The 24,477-nt window shown below is 37.7% G+C and overlaps 1 protein-coding gene across 2 annotated transcripts; it reads right to left on the bottom strand.

Moving 5' to 3' along the window:
* Positions 1-281: 281 nt before the first annotated feature.
* LOC149043143 (cysteine repeat modular protein A-like) lies at positions 282-8,674 on the bottom strand. 2 transcript variants are annotated; one of them, XM_089211340.1, is made up of 10 exons: positions 8,502-8,674; positions 7,925-7,996; positions 6,647-6,718; positions 6,302-6,376; positions 5,874-5,942; positions 5,223-5,422; positions 4,556-4,681; positions 2,263-3,813; positions 1,538-1,949; positions 282-902 (listed from the first exon to the last, which is right to left on the bottom strand). In XM_089211340.1, the coding sequence occupies exons 1-9, from the start codon at positions 8,549-8,551 to the stop codon at positions 1,549-1,551; spliced, it is 2,616 nt and encodes an 871-aa protein (XP_089067466.1). In that variant the 5' UTR covers positions 8,552-8,674; the 3' UTR covers positions 282-902; positions 1,538-1,548. The 2 variants fall into 2 exon arrangements, with proteins under 2 accessions (XP_089067466.1, XP_089067464.1); XM_089211338.1 differs by having other exon boundaries at positions 1,553-1,949.
* Between the last annotated feature and the right edge of the window lie 15,803 nt (positions 8,675-24,477).

The raw sequence follows: 24,477 nt of genomic DNA, 5'->3' as shown, positions 1-24,477 counted from the left end.
ATCACCCTTCCTCCCCCCCCCCCCCTCATTGAAAGTTACTTGGCAGTCAGTTTTCTATAGTCCTTCCTCTAAACTCTGATTTCCCCCCCCCCTCCTTTACCCCTGAAAAACCGTGTGATCCCCTCAAAATTCTTCCTTCTCTAAAGATAATTACAGGTCCCCTAGTTATTTTTTTCCATCCTAAAAGTATTTACATTTGAGATAACTGATTTAAATATCATGTGTCTTTTCGAAAGGGGCTAGGGATCGCATACGTAGCAACAAAGCAAATGATAATATTTGTGCTAAGACTATATTAAAATCACGTATGAACTGAGGTACTTAATTTTACATGTATCGCTGCTATCTTCCTGGACAAGCATTACTACAAACTGAAGAGTACCCGTTTAATAATAAATTCAACTGAAACTGTATCAGTTATTAGCTTATAACAATATTTATGAATATCGCCACTACATGTACCACCTCTACATACATGATACTGCTAATAATGACACCGTACGTTTGTTCAAAACCGGTGCAGCCCGTTTTCAAACGGGAATATCACATGCATATCTGATTATTCTATAGAGTATAGGTTTATGTAAATCTGAACGCTGTCTTCATCTTGGAAATATCCAATGCTACAATTAATACGAGTATTATATGTCTTAAGGTATAAATAATACCCCAAAAAACGTTACCAGAGCTAATCATTAAAAGCCATGTTTCGCCTAAACATATCTGCTCTCGCTATTCTATTAAATATTTTAAAGGAAAGGGGATGCGTTGCCTTGTATGCTAAATTCTATAATATTTCCGGCCGTCTTCTTCATTCTTCATTATTCCTGTCTCTCTTTTCTTCTATTGAGATGGCTTCCTCTGCTTCAGTAAGTGGTATGTGATGGTCAGAGAGCCGACTCCTGAAAAGAAGAGCAATTTTTCAAAGGGTAATTTAGAGTTATCAACTGAGTTGAAAACGTAAATTGGCCAGTGTAAAGAGTTTAAAGGCTGACGTTTCGAGCGTTAGCCCTTTGTCAGAGCGATTGGATCCTTGTGTCTCTTTTACATACTCTTACTTTACTCTAAGAAAATACCACAGTAACTGACCAGCGTACGTAGGAGCTCATTCTCATCGCCTCCCAAAAGAAAGACAATCCTTGAAAATGTGTAACAATTAAATCTATATCACAAATTAGAGAGTCCATTATATTTTTTCTTCAAATGAACGATCACCAACATATCGTATGTCGACGACTAACCAAGAATACAGGTTGGCAGATTCTATAGATGTACAAGCGTGAAAAAATTTCACTTTTGTACATCTCTTTCACAAACGAAATAAAGAGTTCAGTCGGCTTATAGTCTGGAAGAAGTTGCATAACTTATTATTATAATATGTAGGTCAATTCTAAGAGTAAGGGAGACGACTTTGTATTAGGATGACACTTTTCGCTTCTCAAGAGATTTATTAGACCATTAAAGTGGACGATATCTCTGAAACAACATCGCCATCCAAAACACAAAATCAAACAAACAAACGAAAACAGGAACTTACTAGCCATGTACTCACATGGTTATCTGCTGGCACGCTTTCCATGATGCCTGTGCATGTTCAGCAGTAGCGGTAGATACCGGTGCGAGTATTTCTGTTTGTGTCCCACGGTCATATTTAGTGTTGCTGCATTTGGTCACCCTGGATTTTACTGAACTTCTTTCTTGTCTTTCACTGTCTTCATGGGTTGGAGAAAAACTTAATGCTCCACTATCTTTTGCACTGGCCGCAATGGAGGGCTTCCCAATGATCCCTGACTGAAGTTGTGTTTTAAGCATGTTCTTGCCAACCATTCCACGAATCTCGCCTTGAAGGTCATTAAGTGGAAGAAGCAAGGCTAGGCAGCAAGACAAGGACCATTTTGGATTTTTGCGCCACTCTTTGAAGAACTGATGTAAGAATGCCAGGTACTGAACTAAGAAGAAAATGAATGATCAAAGAATTGAACTTTCCCTGTTGAACGATAAACCTTAATCAATTACGTAGGTTCAATTGTTAACCAAATCAATTGAGCTCCTATAGAGAGACTAAATTCCTATTGAGCGTTTCATTAAGTTTAACGTTTAGTTGCTGTTCAGATAAATTCAAGATACGATAAGGTTATCTTTAATGTGTATGATATAACACTTGTGTGGTTATTATTTCATAAAATGGAATTACAGCAATACAAAGTAACAGATAAAAGTTGCAGTTAAGTTTTTTTCTCATCAAACTAATGTTTATCTTACCAGCAAGAAGGCCAATCACCAACGTATTTGCCCCAATAATCAGTATTTTCATTGCCAAAGCGTCCTTGTGATGGTCCTCCATGTTTAATATGTTCTCTGCCGGAATTCTGCTGACAGCACCAATACCCAAGTTTACAATTGTAACGGCAAGGGAAGTGGACATCAGTCTGTTCTCAAAAGTGTCTTGCATGGGTTTGATCCAGCAGAAAAGCACTGCATACATACCGGCAACAACCCAGGCCAATCCAATGAAGGATCTGCTTTCTTGACCCACAAGAATGAGGCCGCATGTAAGAATGAACTTGCGGGACATTTCAACCAGTTCCCAATACCAGGAACGAGGCTTGTAATTTTCGAAGAGAAATCGCAATCCGTCGACAATTTCTGGATCAGAGCCATTATCACGGTCTTTCTTGGTTATGATTGTTCGCCGATGCCTCCAGAGGGCAACGAGAGAAAGAGCAGGTAAAGCAATGATGTATGCAGCTGAAACATAAGCTACAATCACAAGATGATTGTAATTTGCTCCTCGGCATTTTATGCTGTAATCTACTTTCAGGTACTCGTCACATAACTCTTCTCTTTTATCTTTGCAGAGTTTCTGGCAGGCGAACGGCATAACACTGGCTGTCCTCGAACAAGTGCTTAGGTATGTCACGTACAAGAAGAAAAAAACGTTTCTGTAAATAAGAACTTTCCTCTGTGAAATTGTTTGTGCCCTTTCGTCCTCCTCCAGGCCCTGTTTTTTTGAGATCATTATATACCAAAAACCATAGATCACACACGAACCAACAATAACAACGGCGTTCATTGACAAGAGCACAAACAAATCTCCCAAGGCATCCACGTGTAAATTGTGATTAAGGCAGTGAATCGGTGCTACCTGAAGCAGATTCATCTGTAAAATTCCTGAATACTTGGACACAATCTGCAATGAATCTGGCCATTCAATGAACGAGAACACGTCTAGCAAGCCATGAGTGACTTGATAAAAACCAATCATGATCTTAAGCTTTGACAACAAATTGTCAAAACGAGAGAGTCCCCGGTCCTTTGAAAGATTATTTTTCTTTCTGCATACTAAAAGGGCCAACAATATCGCTATAATAGCAGCAATGAGAGATAACTGTCCTGCGATCCAGGTCCGTGAAGGACATTTTTCACAAGAGTGAAATTGTTTGTGGTACCCTGGATTGCATACAGCGCAAAGTGGACCTTGATACCCTTCTCCGCATGGTGAGTCCAAACCACCTTTGCAAGACTCCTCTACCTGACATCTGTGTGGTGTTGGTATTGCATAAGGATATTGCACTGAGAAATCATCCAATGCAGGTAACTCTCGGGCGAGATTTTTCATGAAATATTCGTAGCGATGTTTATGGGACTCGTTCCGCCATTGCCACCAAAAGCCAGGTTTTAGTGAGGCATACTCATCTTGGCATTGCAGCCCGCTTCGGCCACATGTAAAACACTTTTTGAAGAGATGAGCTCGGTAATGTCCTCCCAAGCAGGGACAAGCACGATGTCCAGCGAAAAAATCGGTTTCTGTTCCTGTAAAAATTCAAAATTGTATTAATGAATCAAATCTTACTCACTCCTACCTTCAGTTAGATGAAGCTTGAGCCCAAAAAAACAGCTAGACTCATCATGGTTCCTGTTGTCCTTTTTAATTGTCATTTTGAAAAAGTAGGCTCAAAGTCGTTTTCGTTCTCGCTCCAAATGTTTGGTTGAAGAATAGACAACTCGCAAAAAATGCGGAATCATTGGTGTTATTTATCGGCGCAGGGTGGAAAGAATTCTCTCTTTGAGACCCGATGTTCTGGCAAATGTTGATTGAGGGAACGATCAACTAATAGGTTCACCTATAAACCTTGGGGCGTCAAATAGTACCCTTGAAGTCACTTGACATTGAAGATGACTTCCGCTCGGGTTGTCGAAACGTCAGTTACCAATACCGACAAAATTTTTCCTCAGGACTACACTCACCTGCACGATCCAACTACACTATTACATGTTACCCCCGGGGTTCAAACCATTTACTGTAGTACCCTTGAAGTAAAAAAAAATCTTCAAACCAACCATACACAATGAAGCGAACACAGGGACGGGTTTCGAGACATTCGACTCTTGCCGCGTGCTGGGTTTGTTTCTTAAGATAAATACGACTGTTCGAATTCTATCCTCTACTTTTACGTCATTCTTTCCAGGCTTCTGGACAGCATTTGATTACGTGTGTACACACTGACAACTCAAACCCTTTAGTGACGTTGAGGAGCACATGTTTGGATTTTACCTTCAGGACATGTCTTGCAGTCCAATACAGATTTTCCAGGTTTTTTGTCATATGCCACGTAAGAACCATTTGGACATTTCTTGCAGCCGTCTGCAACATAACCGAGTGTGTCGGAGTAAAAACCACCTGAAAGAGGAACGTGTCAAAGTGCCAGTTGTGGTTATGAGTGGTTTCAAGTACATTTTGATTATATGTGAAAATAAAAATATAAACCGTCAACATACCTGAAACTTGGTGGAATAAGAAGTTTCCACCAGCTTCAAGGTTGAGCGTTTACTTTGGTTCAAAGTCAAATTTTTTTATCAATTTCAGTTTAGTTGATTAAGGAAAAGTTTCCTTTGCAAGTCGTTTTTCTTAAATTGAAATAGTTATGCTTTGGACAAACAGAGGCTATTCTTCATTTATATACTGAAACCTCAAATCCTCTCTCAAGCCGAAATAAATTGGTGTGGTTACTGATGCTTAAAATAAAACGACCCCAACGGACTTTGAGCATTCAAGCTTCCCCAGAGTAAGTGCTGTGGCAATATTGTACATGTACAAGCATGAATAGGTCTATAAAAAGATTATTCCTAGACACACGTCTCCACAAATTAATCGCTTTCACCGTTTCTCATTGTGGCACGAGCTATATCGGGTTCTTACAAACGTCCAGACTATAACATACCAGGAGAACAATAAACGCATTTCCAGCTTCTTGTCCCCAAAGACTTCGAAAATGATCCCAAAGGACATGGGAGAAATACAACGTGTGACTGCTTTTGATTTTCGGTGAAACCCATACTGAGTAGTACTGGCCTAAGGAAGGAGAGTTCACTGCTGCCACGTAAAACTACAATAGCTTCATCGTAGGAATAAAGAGAGTTCCTAAGAGTGAAGATGGTAACAGAGGTATTTTTGGAAATATTGTAGTATATTTACATATATATATATATATATATGATTGCTTAAGCTTGCGTGACTATATCATTCTAAACTTTATCAGACTATACCAGACATTAATGCCGATGACGCTGGTAACGGATTTATATATCATTTCTACTACTTTGATTTTAAACGCTCTGCTTTTCCCCTCAGATCGGTATAGTAGTGTTCCAAACATTCTACATTTGAATGTTAAGTTTTTTTAAATGTTTCTACTCTCCCCGGGTTGTTATTATTCCGTGTTAAAATGCCTCAAAGTTTGTCGCAATTAAATGCTAATTTGAATTAACATTGGTCAGCTGCTTCTCCTCAATTAAAGTTCCATATCAAAACTAATGTGTATGTCGTATGATGTTACGCGTGTACGCTATCATAACATTGATCTTATACTGACAAGTAAATTGTGATTTTCCCTCTTGGAATGGAATAATACATGGTTCTAGCTGTTCTATTCCTTGCAACACTGCAACAGAAATTAGACAATGTATCTATAGGCTGAATCATTCTAAGGTAGCTGAATTCGAAATAAATTAACGTTAGCTATCATAAGTTCGAAAGGTTACTTATTTTATGTTGTTGTGTTTTATGTTTTGTTTTGTTTTGAATTTTTTTCCCGAAAGCATCAACTTATATTGCGATTGGACAGTGAGAACACTCATGGGCTCGGCACCATATATCAGGGAAGAGCGGAGATCGGTTAAGGAATGGACTCAAAGCAGACGAAAATCAGACATTGCAACTGCAGGATAAATTTCAACAAAGATAAAACAAATTGTTATTCTTCCAGCTGATACTGAACGTTTGATCATGTTAGATACGCACAGTTTGAAATTTACAGGGCGGAGGCCCACGAATAAGGCAGAGGTTAACGTCTTTAACTTCGTCCGGAGAAGAAAGCTGTAAAATGAGAGAAGAATAGCAAGAGCTGATATCATCTCATTTAGAGAGAGAGGCTCGCTTACTGCAAATTTGGCACAGGTTCATTGCACTTTAGTGGCAATATATTTGATCTGATTTTGTTTTTCTAGTTCTCAAAAGTTTCAGTCGTCCTTCAAAATCTGGTCGGAAAATATTGAACTTGCAGAAGTTCTTGAATGAGTAATACCTGGATGGAATATCATTCTAAAAGAATTAAAAACCTACTGTACGAATTTTAAGTAAACTTACATCTTCACGCTTAGGGACTCAAGGCGAAAGGCCTCCGGTTCGATAATTTCAAGAGGATTATCAGATAATGTTCTACAGGAATAAAACGAAGGACGATAAATCTGTGGCTGTGAAAATCACGGTGGAATATTTCTATAAAAATATAGTCGAAATATGATTAATTTAATTAGCAGTGGAACAATTGTAACGAATACGATATAATCGAACACCCTCTATAAAATGAAAGCTGTTAAGGTCCTGATTTCGTCATGTCATATTTACTATCAAATTAATCTGTATCCTGGACACCAAAATTATCCCTTTTCGACTCAATTTTGGGTATTTTGACATCTCGTAGCTTAATTTCACAATTCCAATCAATTATTTGATTCTTTGATAAAGTTTTAAAGAACATTTCACAGAACCTTTTAAAAAAAATTTCTGCATGACTGGCGACCATGTCCCACTGCTGGCCTTGTAGCTATACATAGATCAGTTTGTTTTATAAGATATTTTTCCAGCGTACTTTGCTGTCGGCTAAGGACAGTGCCTGCTAAGAAAGATCGGATCTTATTGTGCCAGTAAAGAGGATCTTATGAATAGTTTTCAAAATTCAGGAAGAAAATCGGAAGAAGTCACGAGTAAAATTATTGATTAATAGCATATGTGTTTTTAGAAATTGCTCAATTCGGTCGGTGACAAGGCAATTTCTGCAACACAGTTAATATTAATCCAGAATTTACTTCGGTGTTGGTACTGTAAGATATGTATTTAAATAGCAACCATTTGCTAGAATGGAAACGAGTTACTGCAAATCAGAATTGTGAGCCGATTATATAAAGCAAAGAAAAAAAATACATCCATTCCTATGCTAGATCGATCGCACTTTACTTATCCTTGATTACTCCCTTTTGATAAAAGAGCAAAATTCTATTATATAAAGGTGGTAATAAACGCAATCTATTGCATCAGTGAACGGTAAAAAGCACGAATAAACTGAAGCATGTTAAGCCTACTGGCCACTAAGCTGTACGTCAAACCAGGCAATCAACGAGCTCCTTGATTCCATAATAGTGAAGACATTGTGAAAACCCTCTCAAATTTGGGCATCAAATTCAACAACTTTGGGATAGAAAAGTGGATTTCATCAGTGTTCATCTTAACTTCCGTTGCCGAAAAACATTATCTGCAACTTTTTTGTGTCGCCGCCTTTGTGATCGTCTTTCCAATTTTACGTGCATTTATACCCTTTTTTTCTTCCGTTGTTGGACTTATGGAATGACAGTTAAAAATACTCACAGTAGGTTTAAGTGGGTCACATTATAAAAAGCTCTGTAAGGAATTCTCCTCAACTGGTTCCTGTTGAGGAAGCTAATCGAAACGGCAAAGCAGTCACTGAAGGAAATAAACTTCAAGACTATTTTCATCAGAGACGAGAACGTGTCTGATATTGTGTTAAAAACGAGGTTGTTTCTTTTTCACTGCTTAAAAGACATAATTTGTATTCCCTTCAAGCGCATTAAAATGTAATTTAACGACCAATAGGAAACTTGACGACCATGAAGGACAACAGTACATTGCTTTATTACATCTGAGATTTAAACCGTATTTTTTCTGAATAGGATTGTATTATTATTTGAGTATTTTTGAGGAAAATTGGCTTACGTTGGTATTATCTTGTGATAATAGGCGTTTATTATTGCTTAAAATGGGGATTTTGAAGCCCTCAAAGTAAACCTCTTCAAAGACATGCTACATCTCAATCTGTAACTTAACTTACTTTGAAGTAAGAATTTTGTTGATATCAAATCAAACAAAACAATAAAAAGAAGTAAGGAAATGAATTAAAAGAAAAACAATAAATTGGATCACCAACATTATGCCCAGTAAATTGAAAGGCACACCGAACGCGTTGTCGGGGAACATGGAAAGTTTATTCCAAGAGAAATCCCTGTGGAAACGATTACATAGGGCAATAGAGGTTATTGCAGTCAAAATATATGACCAATATATACCCAAAGGCCTACTATGGGATCTCAAGTCGGCCTAAGAAAACTTTTTCTCTCTAAAAAAACAGGCGATGCAGGCGACCCAGCGCGACTCAAGAAGTAGACTTAACTTCCACAAGCAGTCATAACATTTTTGCAAATTCACGAGCCCCATGTACCCAATGGGCTTTTGAAACCGTATATGACTCGCGTATTTTGAACACAACGCAGTGCAGCTGTGATCAAAAACTCGACAAGCTTCCCAACACACAACAAGACTAAAGCTCAAGAAATTAAAAAGATGGGGAAAGATGTTGGTCAAATCAAAATTTTCACAAACCGTCTGATTAGGGCTGGATCTATTGTTGCTCAAACTTTGCTAGAGAAATAGTTGCTTTGACCGAGGTACCGCAAGGTTCAAGTTATCAAGTGCCCAAGTTAACAGAAGTCGATTTTTAAAAATCGTCAATCAATGGGTCGGTTAATAAGTAAATAGTAAGTTCGAACAAATTAATCCTAGAGAATATTCACTCGTGACCTGATGGTCGACATTCTACTACGGGATGAAAATTGCGCATAAGTGGCATTAGTTAATACTTACAGGAATATCAGCTTCTGACTCGGTAAGCCAGGAAGAGAGGTAAAAGAGTTGAAAGATAGATCCCTGTTAAAATGTTCAGAATTTGATGCAAATAAAATAACTTAAATTAACCTTCGAACAATTTTCACTCTTTAACTGGTTCATGATTAGTAAAATTTTTCCTCTTGAAAAAGTTCTTAAGAAAGCTGAAAACAGTTTTTTTAAGCTCCCACCGGCTACATGTACATTCAAAACCCTCAAACCCAACTTTCTCCCTTCGCAGTCCAACGATTCTCACACAAGCTTTGATCAAAAGATCGAAATTTGAAATAGTGAATGTGGCATGACAATCGCTATGAACATGCGAATGAAATCGAGAAATCCAGTCTGACATTTTTTCGCAGGGATGGGGGGGAGGAAAGGGTAAGGGAGGGAAATTTGTTTTGTGTGATGCGAAATTAGTCGGTCAGAGTTTGGAAAACTATTTCCAACCACCTTTAGTGTAAACTGCTTTCTACAATAAAAATAAATCAATCAATGAAATAAATATTTTCAGATAGACAATGAAAAAAACGGAGAAAGAGAAAGAAGTAGAGCTACTGTCTTAAATGTGTCAGTCAAACCGTCTACAGTCTACTAGGCTACAGTCTTCCTGTCCCTCGCGAAAAAAGAAAGGCCTGCTAGCTATTACTGAGAAAACCTCTCAAGTTAACTTCCTAAGCTAGATAACCTTTTAATGCATAGGGTTCTCAGGTTGGTCAAGCCGACAAACAATCCCTCAGGTAGATTTTCTATATGGTTTGATGATAGAAACCTTTGGAAACATCAAGATGCAGCAGTATTTTGTAGATACCCTATATTCTCCCTTTGATAGCTGTAAGGACAATGATGTTAACGATTTCTTGCTGAATCCATTTAGAGTTTTAGCTCCACCCAGGCCTGTCACTGACAAAAAAATAGAATTTGACAGATTTCAAGTGGCATCCGATCCAACCATTTTCATGAACAACCAAGGATTCCTGCGACTATTTTTCCACTGCTATAAATCTTCAATCAAACTGTTAGACGAGAGACACTATTTCCTCTTAGAGGCTATACTGGCACTTGGATAAGTGTTTTTTTTGTTGCTTTTTTGAAGCTAAATTTCAGCCAAGAGCTGAAGGTTTTCCATTCGCGTTGTCTAATCAGCAATTTCCCCTGCACCAAATAAAGAACCGCCAGCTTAGTTAAAAACTATTGTCCTATCCTCCTCGTAAAAAACTCAGGCCTGTCATTCAGTACTTAAAAAACCTCGCAAGTGAATCAGTTAATTAGATAAGCCAGATAACCATCTTTTTAACAAACAGGGTTTCCAGGTTGGTCAAGTCGGCAAACAATCTCTAAGGTAGATTTCTTATGGGGTTTGACGATAATTTTCTATGGAAACATCAACATATTAATTATATTTTTTTGTTGTTGTTGTCATTTGCTTTGGTAAATAGGCGTATAAGTTATTTGTGAAGCAGCACAAAAACTGCACCAGAAAAAAAAAACAGATAGAGCGAGTCAATTGTATTAATTATCGTCATAATCAAGTTTGAGGAAAATTGATTCCTTTCAATAAAAAAAAGCAAAATTTGGCGTCAGTTAATAGACTGCGAACCGCTATCGTAAAGTTTGATCCAAATGACTGAAAAAAGCAAAAAAAAAAACCAAAATGAGAGCATCAGAATATCAATTTTCTCTACAGAGGAATTGATAAACTTTTAAATTAATAAAGTTTTAGCAGAAAACAAAGCTGGCGCTGACAAACCAACAGAAATCGAGAGATTTTAAATAAAATTTGCATAAATACTAGAGGCAACTGATGCAACCTACTTAGCAAACTAAATAATCATCACAATAGTTAGGTTTGCGTCCCTGAATTCTCACAATGATTCCAGGTTCATCTGCTGGTTCTTAAGAAGAGAGTCTCGCACTCGTCTTTGAACTAGTACTAGACAAACTCGTGTTAAATCAGAACCATTCCCTGTTGATCAAACAATCCCTCAGGTAGAAAGGCTATATTATTATCCGGAAGTATCCCGTGAAAAAATCGACTCATCAGAGTAAGCCTTTTTATTAATTCAGGTAATTTAGTGTTAACAACTGGGTTGAAAACGTAAATTAGCCACCGTAAAGAGTAAAAAAGCTGACGTTTCGAGCGTTAGCCCTTCGTCAGAGCGATTAGAGGAATTGTGGGTTGTGTGTGGATTTATATGTAGAAAGTGGAGCTACGCCATTGGTGGGAATATTGTGACGAGAAAACAGGAATAAATTAGTTGAATGAAAAGCGCTCGTTGATTCCGTGGGGATTAAGGGTGCCGATTTGAAATATAAATTTTTGTTCAAGTGTTTTACGGCTTTCCGAACTGCCTAGATGTAAGGAAAGGCCGCAAACTGCCATATGCTGTTTAGAATGATAAGGAAGATTAAAGTGTCTAGCGACTGGCTTGGATGCGTCCTTGTCATTTATTTCCACATCGCGAAGGTGTTCTCGGAATCGGTCACCCAGTCGTCTTCCTGTCTCGCCGATGTATAACTTATTGCAATAAGTGCAAGTTATGCAGTAAATAACATTGGCGGAGGTACACGTAAAGTGATCAATGATCTTAATGGATCTTTTGGGTCCCGATATTTTCTCTACGTTATGAATGAAAGGACAAGTTTTGCATCGTGAGCGAGCGCATTTAAAAGTTCCAGATTGGTCATTGGTATGAAATGAACTCCTGACTAAAAAGTTGCCTATGTTTTTGTCACGTTTGAATGAAATAAGTGGGGGTTGCGAAAAGATAGTGCCAGTCTCTGAATCGTTTTGGAGTAATTTAAAATTTTTAAGAATGATAGATTTAACTGCGTGGTTGTGAGGGTGAAATGTAAGAGTAAATGGAATGCGATCCGTGTTCTCCTTCTCGGCCGTTTGTAGTGCTGCCTGTCGATCGATTTGTTGGGCACGGTGGTAGCCCGCTTGAACGACAGAAACAGGATAGCTGCGTTTATCGAAAAACTGGCACATTGCCTCTGATTTTTCGGAAAAATCAGAGTCGTCACTACATAAACGACGAAGTCTGAGAAACTGTGAAAAAGGTATGGAGTTCTTGACGTGTGATGGATGTGAGGATGAATACAACAAGTAACTATGTGAATCTGTAGGTTTGTAGTAAACACTAGTACATAAGCCGTTGCCTTTAATTGAAATTTTGATGTCTAGAAAAGCCAAAGAATTGTCGGAAATTTCCCAGGTATATTTAAGAGCCGGATGAAAGGAATTGACGGCGGTTATAAATTGAGTGAGCTCCTCTTTGGTAGAGGAGGTAGCGCCGATGCAATCGTCAATGTAGCGGCCGTAGAGTTGAGGTTTTGGGCCGTGGTATTGGCTAAAAAATTGATGTTCGATAAAACCAACAAAAAAATTGGCGTAGCTGGGTCCCATTATAGTACCCATGGCCACGCCATTAGTTTGTTTGTAGTAGTTACCACCGAATGAAAAGCAATTGAGTGTGAGCACTAGTTCGGCCAGACGGAGTAGTGTTTCAGAGCTAGGTTCCTTAACAGTGCGTTGATCGAAAAAATGTTTGAGGGCCCGGAGACCTTCGTCATTGGGAATGACAGTGTAAAGAGATGTTATATCCATGGTGAAAATAAGTTTGTTTTGGTCGAGGAAACTAAAGTCACGAAAAATTTCAAGTGCGTGTTGGCTGTCCTTAATGTAAGACGGAAGAGTTTTGACGATAGGTGCCATAATTTTGTCTAAATAGCTGGAAATAAGTTCAGTGGGACAACTGCAGGCAGAAACGATGGGTCGACCTGGGTTGTTAGATTTGTGGATTTTAGGTAAAAAGTAAATACACGAAGTTCTAGGAGTAGTAATGATGAGATTTTTAGCAGTGGCCGGCAATTCTTGTTTAGCTATGAGATCGTTAATCGTATTTTTGACAATGTTTTGGTTAATTAAAGTGAGATCTTTGTCGACTTTAGCATAAAAGGAGGTATCGGAAAGTTGCCGCAAAGCTTCTTTTTGATAGAGGTCGGCCCGCCAAACAACAACTGCACCGCCTTTGTCGGCCGCCTTAATGACAATGTCTTTGCGTTTTTTTAGACTTTTTAGTGCCGACCACTCTTCCGAAGAAAGATTGGAAAATTTGGTGTGACGATTGAATTTAAGTTTGTTGATATCGTGGCGACATTTTTTGAGGAAAAAATCTAAAGATGAGAACTGGCCCTCTGGGGGAGTCCATTTAGACTTTCGAATCTGGAGTGTTTCGAAAGTATCTTTGTTAGAGGTGTTAGAATCATCCTCTTTGTCATGAAAAAAGGCTTTCAACTGAACGTGGCGAAGGAATTTTTCAACGTCTTGCTTAACTGAAAATTCGTCGGTTTTTTGTGATATGGGAACAAAATTTAAGCCTTTGCTGAGAACTGATTTTTCTGAATCGGAAAGTAGTAAATTTTCTGGAATGGTAACTACGCCAATCTTTTTGTTGGTTTTATCGAACATCAATTTTTTAGCCAATACCACGGCCCAAAACCTCAACTCTACGGCCGCTACATTGACGATTGCATCGGCGCTACCTCCTCTACCAAAGAGGAGCTCACTCAATTTATAACCGCCGTCAATTCCTTTCATCCGGCTCTTAAATATACCTGGGAAATTTCCGACAATTCTTTGGCTTTTCTAGACATCAAAATTTCAATTGAAGGCAACGGCTTATGTACTAGTGTTTACTACAAACCTACAGATTCACATAGTTACTTGTTGTATTCATCCTCACATCCATCACACGTCAAGAACTCCATACCTTTTTCACAGTTTCTCAGACTTCGTCGTTTATGTAGTGACGACTCTGATTTTTCCGAAAAATCAGAGGCAATGTGCCAGTTTTTCGATAAACGCAGCTATCCTGTTTCTGTCGTTCAAGCGGGCTACCACCGTGCCCAACAAATCGATCGACAGGCAGCACTACAAACGGCCGAGAAGGAGAACACGGATCGCATTCCATTTACTCTTACATTTCACCCTCACAACCACGCAGTTAAATCTATCATTCTTAAAAATTTTAAATTACTCCAAAACGATTCAGAGACTGGCACTATCTTTTCGCAACCCCCACTTATTTCATTCAAACGTGACAAAAACATAGGCAACTTTTTAGTCAGGAGTTCATTTCATACCAATGACCAATCTGGAACTTTTAAATGCGCTCGCTCACGATGCAAAACTTGTCCTTTCATTCATAACGTAGAGAAAATATCGGGACCCAAAAGATCCATTAAGATCATTGATCACTTTACGTGTACCTCCGCCAATGTTATTTACTGCATAACTTGCACTTATTGCAATAAGTTATACATCGGCGAGACAGGAAGACGACTGGGTGACCGATTCCGAGAACACCTTCGCGATGTGGAAATAAATGACAAGGACGCATCCAAGCCAGTCGCTAGACACTTTAATCTTCCTTATCATTCTAAACAGCATATGGCAGTTTGCGGCCTTTCCTTACATCTAGGCAGTTCGGAAAGCCGTAAAACACTAGAACAAAAATTTATATTTCAAATCGGCACCCTTAATCCCCACGGAATCAACGAGCGCTTTTCATTCAACTAATTTATTCCTGTTTTCTCGTCACAATATTCCCACCAATGGCGTAGCTCCACTTTCTACATATAAATCCACACACAACCCACAATTCCTCTAATCGCTCTGACGAAGGGCTAACGCTCGAAACGTCAGCTTTTTTACTCTTTACGGTGGCTAATTTACGTTTTCAACCCAGTTGTTAACACTAAATTACCTGCTTTACTCTCCCACCGACGCAGCACCACAGTTTCTTTAGAAACTTACCCCTTTATTCTTTTTATTAATTGATTCATTCAAATTTGCTGTGAGTACTAAGGTTCGACTAAAAATGACTGCTTTCAAAAAAACATGTAAGGAAATTTGACAGCAGCAAATGAACTTGACCTCAATTTTCTCTCTCCCTAAATGGGAGTTTTAGAGCTTGTTAAGGAGCAGCAGTTCTTTATAGATAGCCATATAATTCTAATAGTACAATATTTAACTACTAACTAAAAACGCCTTTCCAAAATATTGTTCACTTGCACCTGTTTGCCAGGTCCAAGGGACGTTTAACTTTTCTTCAAAAGTCAGCCCATACAGGAAAGCCTCAATTTTTTAAATGTTGATAGTTCCACAGTAAGTATGTACAATAAAAAAATTGCGAAATGACCTTAAAAAGGGCACAGATTACACCACAGATTACTTGGGTTCGATTAAAAATGACGGCTTTCAGCAAAACATATAGCAAAATTTTACATCAGTAAATGAACTAGTCCTCACTATTGGTAGTTTTGAGCCCTTGCGTTCTCCCAATAACTTCCGACTGATCTCGGTTCTTTCGGAGACAGCCTCTTCAGTTTATTAGATAAGCTAAACAAACTCGTGTTAACTCACAGCCCCCGCAATTTGATCAAGTTGTCAAACAATCCCTCAGGTAATCAAAGTGCTCTGTGAGCAAACTCGTGAATTGACACATGATTTTTTAGATTATGTTTAATGTTATCTGGTTTTATGAATTTTGTGGTTGATTGTCATACCTAGAGTACGAGCAGTAGTTCAGTGTTCGCTAATGTAGCAAAGAAACAAAGTAACGTTGGGATAAGAAGGCATTACAATTGAAATGATCATGCTATTACATTTGACAAGGTGGATGATGTCATGTGTTTTAAACGTCTATCATTTTTGTTTCTGGTTCAAAAGAAAAGGTTGGAAGTAAATGTAGCTGAAAAGTGAAATTTACTGTCTTTCGTTGTAAATATTAGAAAATGAAGGCAATACTGTCTTAATGAAAACGTTAACGATTCCCTCTTTATCAAATGAGACAAACGGGAACGAGTTTTGAGTGATATAACTAAGCCAAGCCTGCCACCGTCATTTTGGATCTCCGCCTGGGTAGATTTAAGTCACGTGCTAGGCAACGTATAATCAATAACAAGATAGAATTTCATTTCAGGCCTATTTATCAATTTTGTGGTGTGTAACTTTCGCATTTTAGTACGTTGTATGTATGTTGAATCTTCAAATTGTCTTGAAACTTAAAAGAAAATTGTTCTTTAGAAATTCACCGAAAATCGGTAGCTAAAATTGTTTGTTTAGGTGTTATTTGATTTTCGTGTTAACTTGTTATTTCGTCAGTCGCCGGCATCTTCTGTTGCTTCACACAGGAAAAACACACGCGACGAAACGTAATGATCAATTTTGTCCTCAATCTCACGCTATAACAGAAAAAGCTTTTGAACATCTGTAAACTCCGAGCGCTTCGCAGTAAGTGATATTTTCAATGAATCTTCGGATTGTTTTCAAGTTCAAGGATTGTAAATTACAATTTTATGAAAAACGAAGGTTGTTCTGTTATTTCAGTGTGAATCCTTGCATGCTTGCCAGTCGCTGGCGCCGCTTGTTGAAACTAAAACGAAAAAAAAATCTTTTAAGATTATCATTGGCTTCTTTTTCACCCCACCACTATTCTTAGCAACAAAGGTCGCCATTTCGTCTGTTTATTGCTCGCCAAAAACTATAAAATGCATTCAAAAGCCTAAAATCTAAAAAAAGTTTACAGGAATCGACCAATCGAGCGAGCGAGCGAGCGAGCGAGCGAATGCCATTCCCCACATCGGATCTATAACTCGCTCTTGCGCATGCGCGCAATTCACGAGCTAAAAAGGTTATATCATCAGCCCTCAGGGTCCTGTAAAAACATCGACTCGTTAAGGTTATTTTTTTATTGCACAAGTTTGAGCCCTCCATTTTTTAAATGTGCACGATACTTGCACAGTAAGTGTGTGCAATGAAAAATTGCGAAATGACCTTATAGAGGGCACAGATTACACCACAGATTACTTGGGTTCGATTAAAAATGACGGCTTTCAACAAAACATATAGCAAAATTTTACATCAGTAAATGAACTAGTCCTCACTATTGGTAGTTTTGAGCCCTTGCGTTCTCCCAATAACCTCCGGCTGATCTCGGTTCTTTCGGAGACAGCCTCTTCAGTTTATTAGATAAGCTAAACAAACTCGTGTTAACTCACAGCCCCCGCAATTTGATCAAGTTGTCAAACAATCCCTCAGGTAAAAAGGTTATATCATCAGCCCTCAGGATCCTGTAAAAACATCGACTCGTTAAGGTTATTTTTTTATTGCACAAGTTTGAGCCCTCCATTTTTAACTCGTGAATTGCGCGCATGCGCAAGAGCGAGTTATAGATACGATGTGGGGAATGGCATTCGCTCGCTCGCTCGCTCGCTCGCTCGATTGGTCGATTCCTGTAAACTTTTTTTAGATTTTAGGCTTTTGAGTGCATTTTATAGTTTTTGGCGAGCAATAAACAGACGAAATGGCGACCTTTGTTGCTAAGAATAGTGGTGGGGTGAAAAAGAAGCCAATGATAATCTTAAAAGAGTTTTTTTTTCGTTTTAGTTTCAACAAGCGGCGCCAGCGACTGGCAGGCATGCAAGGATTCACACTGAAATAACAGAACAACCTTCGTTTTTCATAAAATTGTAATTTACAGTCCTTGAACTTGAAAACAATCCGAAGATTCATTGAAAATATCATTTACTGCGAAGCGCTCGGAGTTTACAGATGTTCAAAAGCTTTTTCTGTTATAGCGTGAGATTGAGGACAAAATTGATCATTACGTTTCGTCGCGTGTGTTTTTCCTGTGAGAAGCAACAAAAGATGCCGGCGACTGACGAAATAACAAGTTAACACGAAAATCAGATAACACCTAAACAAACAATTTTAGCTACCGATTTTCAGTGAATTTTTAAAGAACAATTTTCTTTTAAGTTTCAAGACAATTTGAAGATTCAACATACAAACAACGTACTAAAATGCGAAAGTTACACACCACAAAATTGATAAATAGGCCTGAAATGAAATTCTATCTTGTTATTGATCATACGTTGCCTAGCACGTGACCTAAATCTACCCAGGCGGAGATCCAAAATGACGGTGGCAGGCTTGGCTTAGTTATATCACTCAAAACTCGTTCCCGTTTGTCTCATTTGATAAAGAGGGAATCGTTAATGTTTTCATTAAGACAGTATTGCCTTCATTTTCTAATATTTACAACGAAAGACAGTAAATTTCACTTTTCAGCTACATTTACTTCCAACCTTTTCTTTTGAACCAGAAACAAAAATGATAGACGTTTAAAACACATGACATCATCCACCTTGTCAAATGTAATAGCATGATCATTTCAATTGTAATGCCTTCTTATCCCAACGTTACTTTGTTTCTTTGCTACATTAGCGAACACTGAACTACTGCTAGTACTCTAGATATGACAATCAACCACAAAATTCCCTAAACCAGATAACATTAAGCATAATCTAAAAAATCATGTGTCAATTCACGAGTTTGCTCACAGAGCACTTTGATTTAAATGTGCACGATACTTGCACAGTAAGTGTGTGCAATGAAAAATTGCGAAATGACCTTATAAAGGGCACAGATTACACCACAGATTACTTGGATTTGATTAAAAATGACCGGTTTTAACAAAACCTATAACAAAATTTGACAGCAGGAAATGAACTTGTCCTCACTTTTGCTATTGTATATATCCATATAATTCTTATAATTTTCTCTCAAAAATGAGTGCTTTAAATAAAGCAGAAAGCCAAATTTGACGTCAATATATGAATTTCTCCTTACACTTGCTAAACTTGAGCCCGAATTGTCACTATGATCATATTTTATTTTTCAGACCGAGCCTATGGGTTTTGAAACATGAAAAGGGAGTTTTAGAGTTTGTTAATGAGCAGCAGTTCTTTATAGATAGCCATATAATTGTAGTAGTACAAAAATATTTAAGTACTTGCTAAAAACGCCTTTCCAAAATAATGCTCATTTTTCCCTTCATTGAGGATGGGTTTGTATTTTTTAATTGAAGAAGGGTATTTCCTTAATTCCAAGAGAAAAAACAGATAATTGCGGTTACTGCAGCTGTTTCTCAGTTAAAGGGACGTTTTATCTTTCTTGAGAGGTCAGACTATACAGGACAATTCTCCATTTTTTAAATGTGCACGATAGTTGCACACTAAGTATGTGCAATGAAAAATTGCGAAATGACCTTATAAAGGGCACAGATTACACCCCAGATTACTTGGGTTCGATTAAAAATAACGGCATTCAACAAAACATATAGCAAAATTTGACAGCAGTAAATGAACTAGTCCTCACTATTGCTAGTTTTGAGCCCTTGCGTTCTCCCAATAACTTCAGGCTGACCTCTCGGTTCTTTCGGAGAAAGCTTCTTGATTTAATTAGTTAAGCTAAACAAAATGGTGTTAACTCACAGCCAATCAAGCTTGATCAAGTTGTCAAACAATCCCTCAGGTAAAAAGGTTATATCATTAGCCTCCAGCTTCCTGTAAAAACATCGACTCATTAAGGTTATTTTATTGCACATGTTTGAGCCCCAGAGGTGTCACTATAATCTCAGCTAGACTGATCCTTAGCTCTTGCAGAGAAAGCCTTTCGATTTTAATAGAAAACCTACACAAACTCATGTTCACTGACAACCCCATCAGGTTGATCAAGTTACCAAACAATCCGCTTCTTAAGGAGCAGCAGTTCTTTACATTTAGCCATATATTTCTTATCATTTTCTCTGAAATGTTTTATCATTCTCTCTCAAAAATGAGTGCTTTAAATAAAACAGAAAGCCAAATTTAACGTCAATATATGAACTTATCCTTACACTTGTTGAGCTTGAGACCGAATCGTCACTATGATCATGTTTTAGTTTTCAGACCGAGCCTATGGGTTTTGATGAGATACAATTTTGATACATGAAAAGGGAGTTTTTAAGTTTGTTAAGGAGCAGCAGATCTTTATAGATAGCCATATAATTCTAGTAGTATAATAATAGGTTGACTACTTGCTAAAAACGCCTTTCCAAAATATTGCTCATTTTTCCCTTCATTAAGGATGGGTTTGTATTTTTTAATTGAAGAAGGGGTATTTCCTTGATTCCAAGAGAAAAAAAAGGTCTTTACGGTTACTGCACCTGTTTGCCAGTTAAAGGGACAATTTACTTTTCTTGAGAGGTCAGACTATACAGAAAAGTTCTCCATTTTTTAAATGTGTGCGAGAGTTGCACATTAAGTGTGTGCGATGAAAAATTGCGGAATGACCTTATAAAGGGCACAGATTACACCCCAGATTACTTGGGTTCGATTAAAAATGACGGCTTTCAACGAAACATATAGCAAAAGTTGACAGCAGTAAATGAACTAGTCCTCACTATTGCTAGTTTTGAGCCCTTGCGTTCTCCCAATAACTTCAGGCTGACCTCTCGGTTCTTTCGGAGAAAGCTTCTTAATTTAATGAGATAAGCTAAACAAAATGGTGTTAACTCACAGCCAATCAAGCTTGATCAAGTTGTCAAACAATCCCTCAGGTAAAAAGGTTATATCATTAGCCTCCAGCTCCCTGTAAAAACATCGACTCATTAAGGTTATTTTATTGCACATGTTTGAGCCCCAGAGGTGTCACTATAATCTCAGCTAGACTGATCCTTAGCTCTTGCAGAGAAAGCCTTTCGATTTTAATAGAAAACCTACACAAACTCATGTTCACTGACAACCCCATCAGGTTGATCAAGTTGCCAAACAATCCGCTTCTTGAGGAGCAGCAGTTCTTTGTATATAGCCATATATTTCTTATCACTTTTTCTCAAAACTCTTATAATTTTTTTCCAAAAATGAGTGCTTAAAATGAAACAGAAAGCCAAAATTGACGTCAATTTATGTACTTATCCTTACACTTGTTAAGCTTGAGCCCGAATCGTCACTATAATCATGTTTTATTTTTCAGACCGAGCCTATGGGTTTTGATGAGATACAATTTTGATACATGAAAAAGGAGTTTTTAAGTTTGTTAAGGAGCAGCAGATCTTTATAGATAGCCATATACTTCTAGTAGTATAGTAATAGGTTGACTACTTCCTAAAAGCGCCTTTCCAAAACATTGCTCATTTTTCCTTTCATTTAGGCAGGGTTTGTATTTTTTAATTGAAGAAGGGGTATTTCTTTAATTCCAAGAGAAAAAAAAGGTCTTTACGGTTACTGCACCTGTTTGCCAGTTAAAGGGACGTTTTACCTTTCTTGAGAGGTCAGACTTAACAGAACAATTCTCCATTATTTAAATGTGCGCGATAGTTGCACATTAAGAGTGTGCGATGAAAAATTGCGGAATGACCTTATAAAGGGCACAGATTACACCCCAGATTACTTGGGTTCGATTAAAAATGATGGCTTACAACAAAACATATAGCAAAATTTGACAGCAGTAAATGAACTAGTCCTCACTATTGCTAGTTTTGAGCCCTTGCGTTCTCCCAATAACTTCAGACTGACCTCTCGGTTCTTTCGGAGAAAGCCTCTTAATTTAATTAGATAAACTTAACAAACTGGTGTTAACTCACAGCCACCACAAGTTGATCAAGTTGTCAAACAATCCCTCAGGTAAAAAGGTTATATTATTAGCCTCCAGAGTCGTGTAAAAACATCGACTCGTTAAGGTTATTTTATTGCGCAAGTTTGAGCCCCAGAGGTGTCACTATAATCTTAGCTAGACTGATCTTTAGCTCTTGCAGAGAAAGCCTTTCGATTTTAATAGAAAACCTACACAAACTCATGTTCACTGACAACCCTTTCAGGTTGATCCAGTTGCCAATCAATCCGCTTCTTGAGGAGCAGCAGTTCTTTGTATATAACCATATATTTCTTATCATTTTTTCTCAAAACTCTTATAATTTTCTTCCAAAAATGAGTGCTTAAAATGAGACAGAAAGCCAAAATTGACGTCAATATATGAACTTATCCTTACACTCGTTAAACTTGAGCCCGAATCGTCACTATCATCATGTTTTATTTTTCAGACCGAGCCTATGGGTTTTGATGAGATACAATTTTGATACATGAAAAGGGAGTTTTTAAGTTTGTTAAGGAGCAGCAGATCTTTATAGATAGCCATATAATTCTAGTAGTATAGTAATAGGTTGACTACTTGCTTAAAACGCCTTTCCAAAACAGTGCTCATTTTCCCCTAAAAAATGATCTAATGTTATATCATTAGCCCCCAGGATCCTGTAAAAACATCGACTCGTTAAGGTTATTTTATTGCACTAGTTTGAGCCCCAGAGGTGTAACTATAATCTCAGCTTGACTGATCTTTAGCTCTTGCAGAGAAAGCCTTTCGTTTTAATAGAAAACCTAGACAAACTCCTGTTCAGTCACAGTCCTTTCAGGTTGATCAAGTTGCCAAACAATCCGCTTCTTAAGGAGCAGCAGTTCTTTACATTTAGCCATATATTTCCTGTCATTTTCTCTTTTTTTAATCATTTTCTCTCAAATTTTTTATCATTTTCTCTCAAAAATGAGTGCTTGAAATAAAACAGAAAGCCAAATTTGATGTCAATATATGAACTTATCCTTACACTCGTTAAGCTTCAGCCCGAATTTTCACTATGATCATGTTTCATTTTTCAGACCGAGCCTATGGGTTTTGATGAGATACAATTTTGATACATGAAAAGGGAGTTTTTAAGTTTGTTAAGGAGTAGCAGATCTTTATAGATAGCTATATAATTCTAGTAGTAAAATAATAGGTTCACTACTTGCTAAAAACGCCTTTCCAAAATATTCCTCATTTTCCCTTCATTGAGGATAGGTTTTTTTTTTATTGAAGAAGGAGTATTTCCTTAATTCCAAGAGAAAAAAAAGGTCGTTACGGTTACTGCACTTGTTTGCAAGTTAAAGGGACGATTTACTTTTCTTGAGAGGTCAGACTATACAGAACAATTCTCCGTTTTGTAAATGTGCACGATAGTTGCACATTAAGTGTGTGCGATGATAAATTGCGAAATGACCTTATAAAGGGCACAGATTACACCCCAGATTACTTGGGTTCGATTAAAAATGACGGCTTTCAACAAAACATATAGCAAACTTTGACAGCAGTAAATGAACTAGTCCTCACTATTGCTAGTTTTGAGCCCTTGCGTTCTCCCAATAACTTCAGGCTGACCTCACGGTTCTTTCGGAGAAAGCCTCTTCAGTTTATTAGATAAGCTAAACAAACTCGTGTTAACTCACAGCGACTTCAGGTTTATCAAGTTGTCAAACAATCCCTCAGGTAAAAAGGTTATATCATTAGCTTCCAACTTCCTGTAAAAACATCAACTCATTAAGGTTATTTTATTGCACAAGTTTGAGCCCCAGAGGTGTCACTAAAATCTCAGGTAGACTGATCCTTAGCTCTTGCAGAGAAAGCCTTTCGATTTTAATAGAAAACCTAGGCAAACTCCTGTTCAGTCACAGTCCTTTCAGGTTGATCAAGTTGCCAATAAAACCGTTTCTTAAGGAGCAGCAGTTCTTTACATTTAGCCATATATTTCTTAACATTTTCTCTGAAATTTTTTATCATTCTCTCTCCAAAATGAGTGCTTTAAATAAAACGGGAAGCCAAATTTGACGTCAATATATGAACTTATCCTTACACTCGTTAAACTTGAGCCCGAATCGTCACTATCATCATGTTTCATTTTTCAGACCGAGCCTATGGGTTTTGATGAGATACAATTTTGATACATGAAAAAGGAGTTTTTACGTTTGTTAAGGAGTAGCAGATCTTTATAGATTGCCATTTAATTCTAGTAGCATATTAATAGGTTGACTACTTTCAAAAAAACGCCTTTGCAAAATATTGCTTATTTTTCCCTTCATTGAGGATAGGTTTGTATTTTTTAATTGAAGAAGGGGTATTTCCTTAATTCCAAGAGAGAAAAAAAGGTATTTGCGGTTACTGCACCTGTTTGCCAGTTAAAGGGACGATTTACTTTTCTTGAGAGGTCAGACTATACAGAACAATTCTCCATTTTTAAATGTGCGCGATAGTTGCACATTAAGTGTGTGCGATGAAAAATTGCGAAACGACCTTATAAAGGGCACAGATTACACCCCAGATTACTTGGGTTCGATTAAAAATGACGGCTTTCAACAAAATATATAGCAAAATTTGACAGCAGTAAATGAAGTAGTCCTCACTATTGCTAGTTTTGAGCCCTTGCGTTCTCCCAATAACTTCAGGCTGACCTCTTGGTTCTTTTGGAGAAAGCCTCTTAAGTTTATTAGATAAGCTATACAAACTCGTGTTAACTCACAGCCGGTAGAGGTTGATCAAGTTGTCA

This window comes from Pocillopora damicornis, chromosome 7 (genome assembly GCF_964200805.1).
Source record: "Pocillopora damicornis chromosome 7, jaPocDami1.2, whole genome shotgun sequence".
Lineage (NCBI taxonomy): Eukaryota > Metazoa > Cnidaria > Anthozoa > Scleractinia > Pocilloporidae > Pocillopora > Pocillopora damicornis.
The sequence above is the reverse complement of the archived record's forward strand: the minus strand, read 5'-3'. Positions and strand labels throughout refer to the sequence as shown.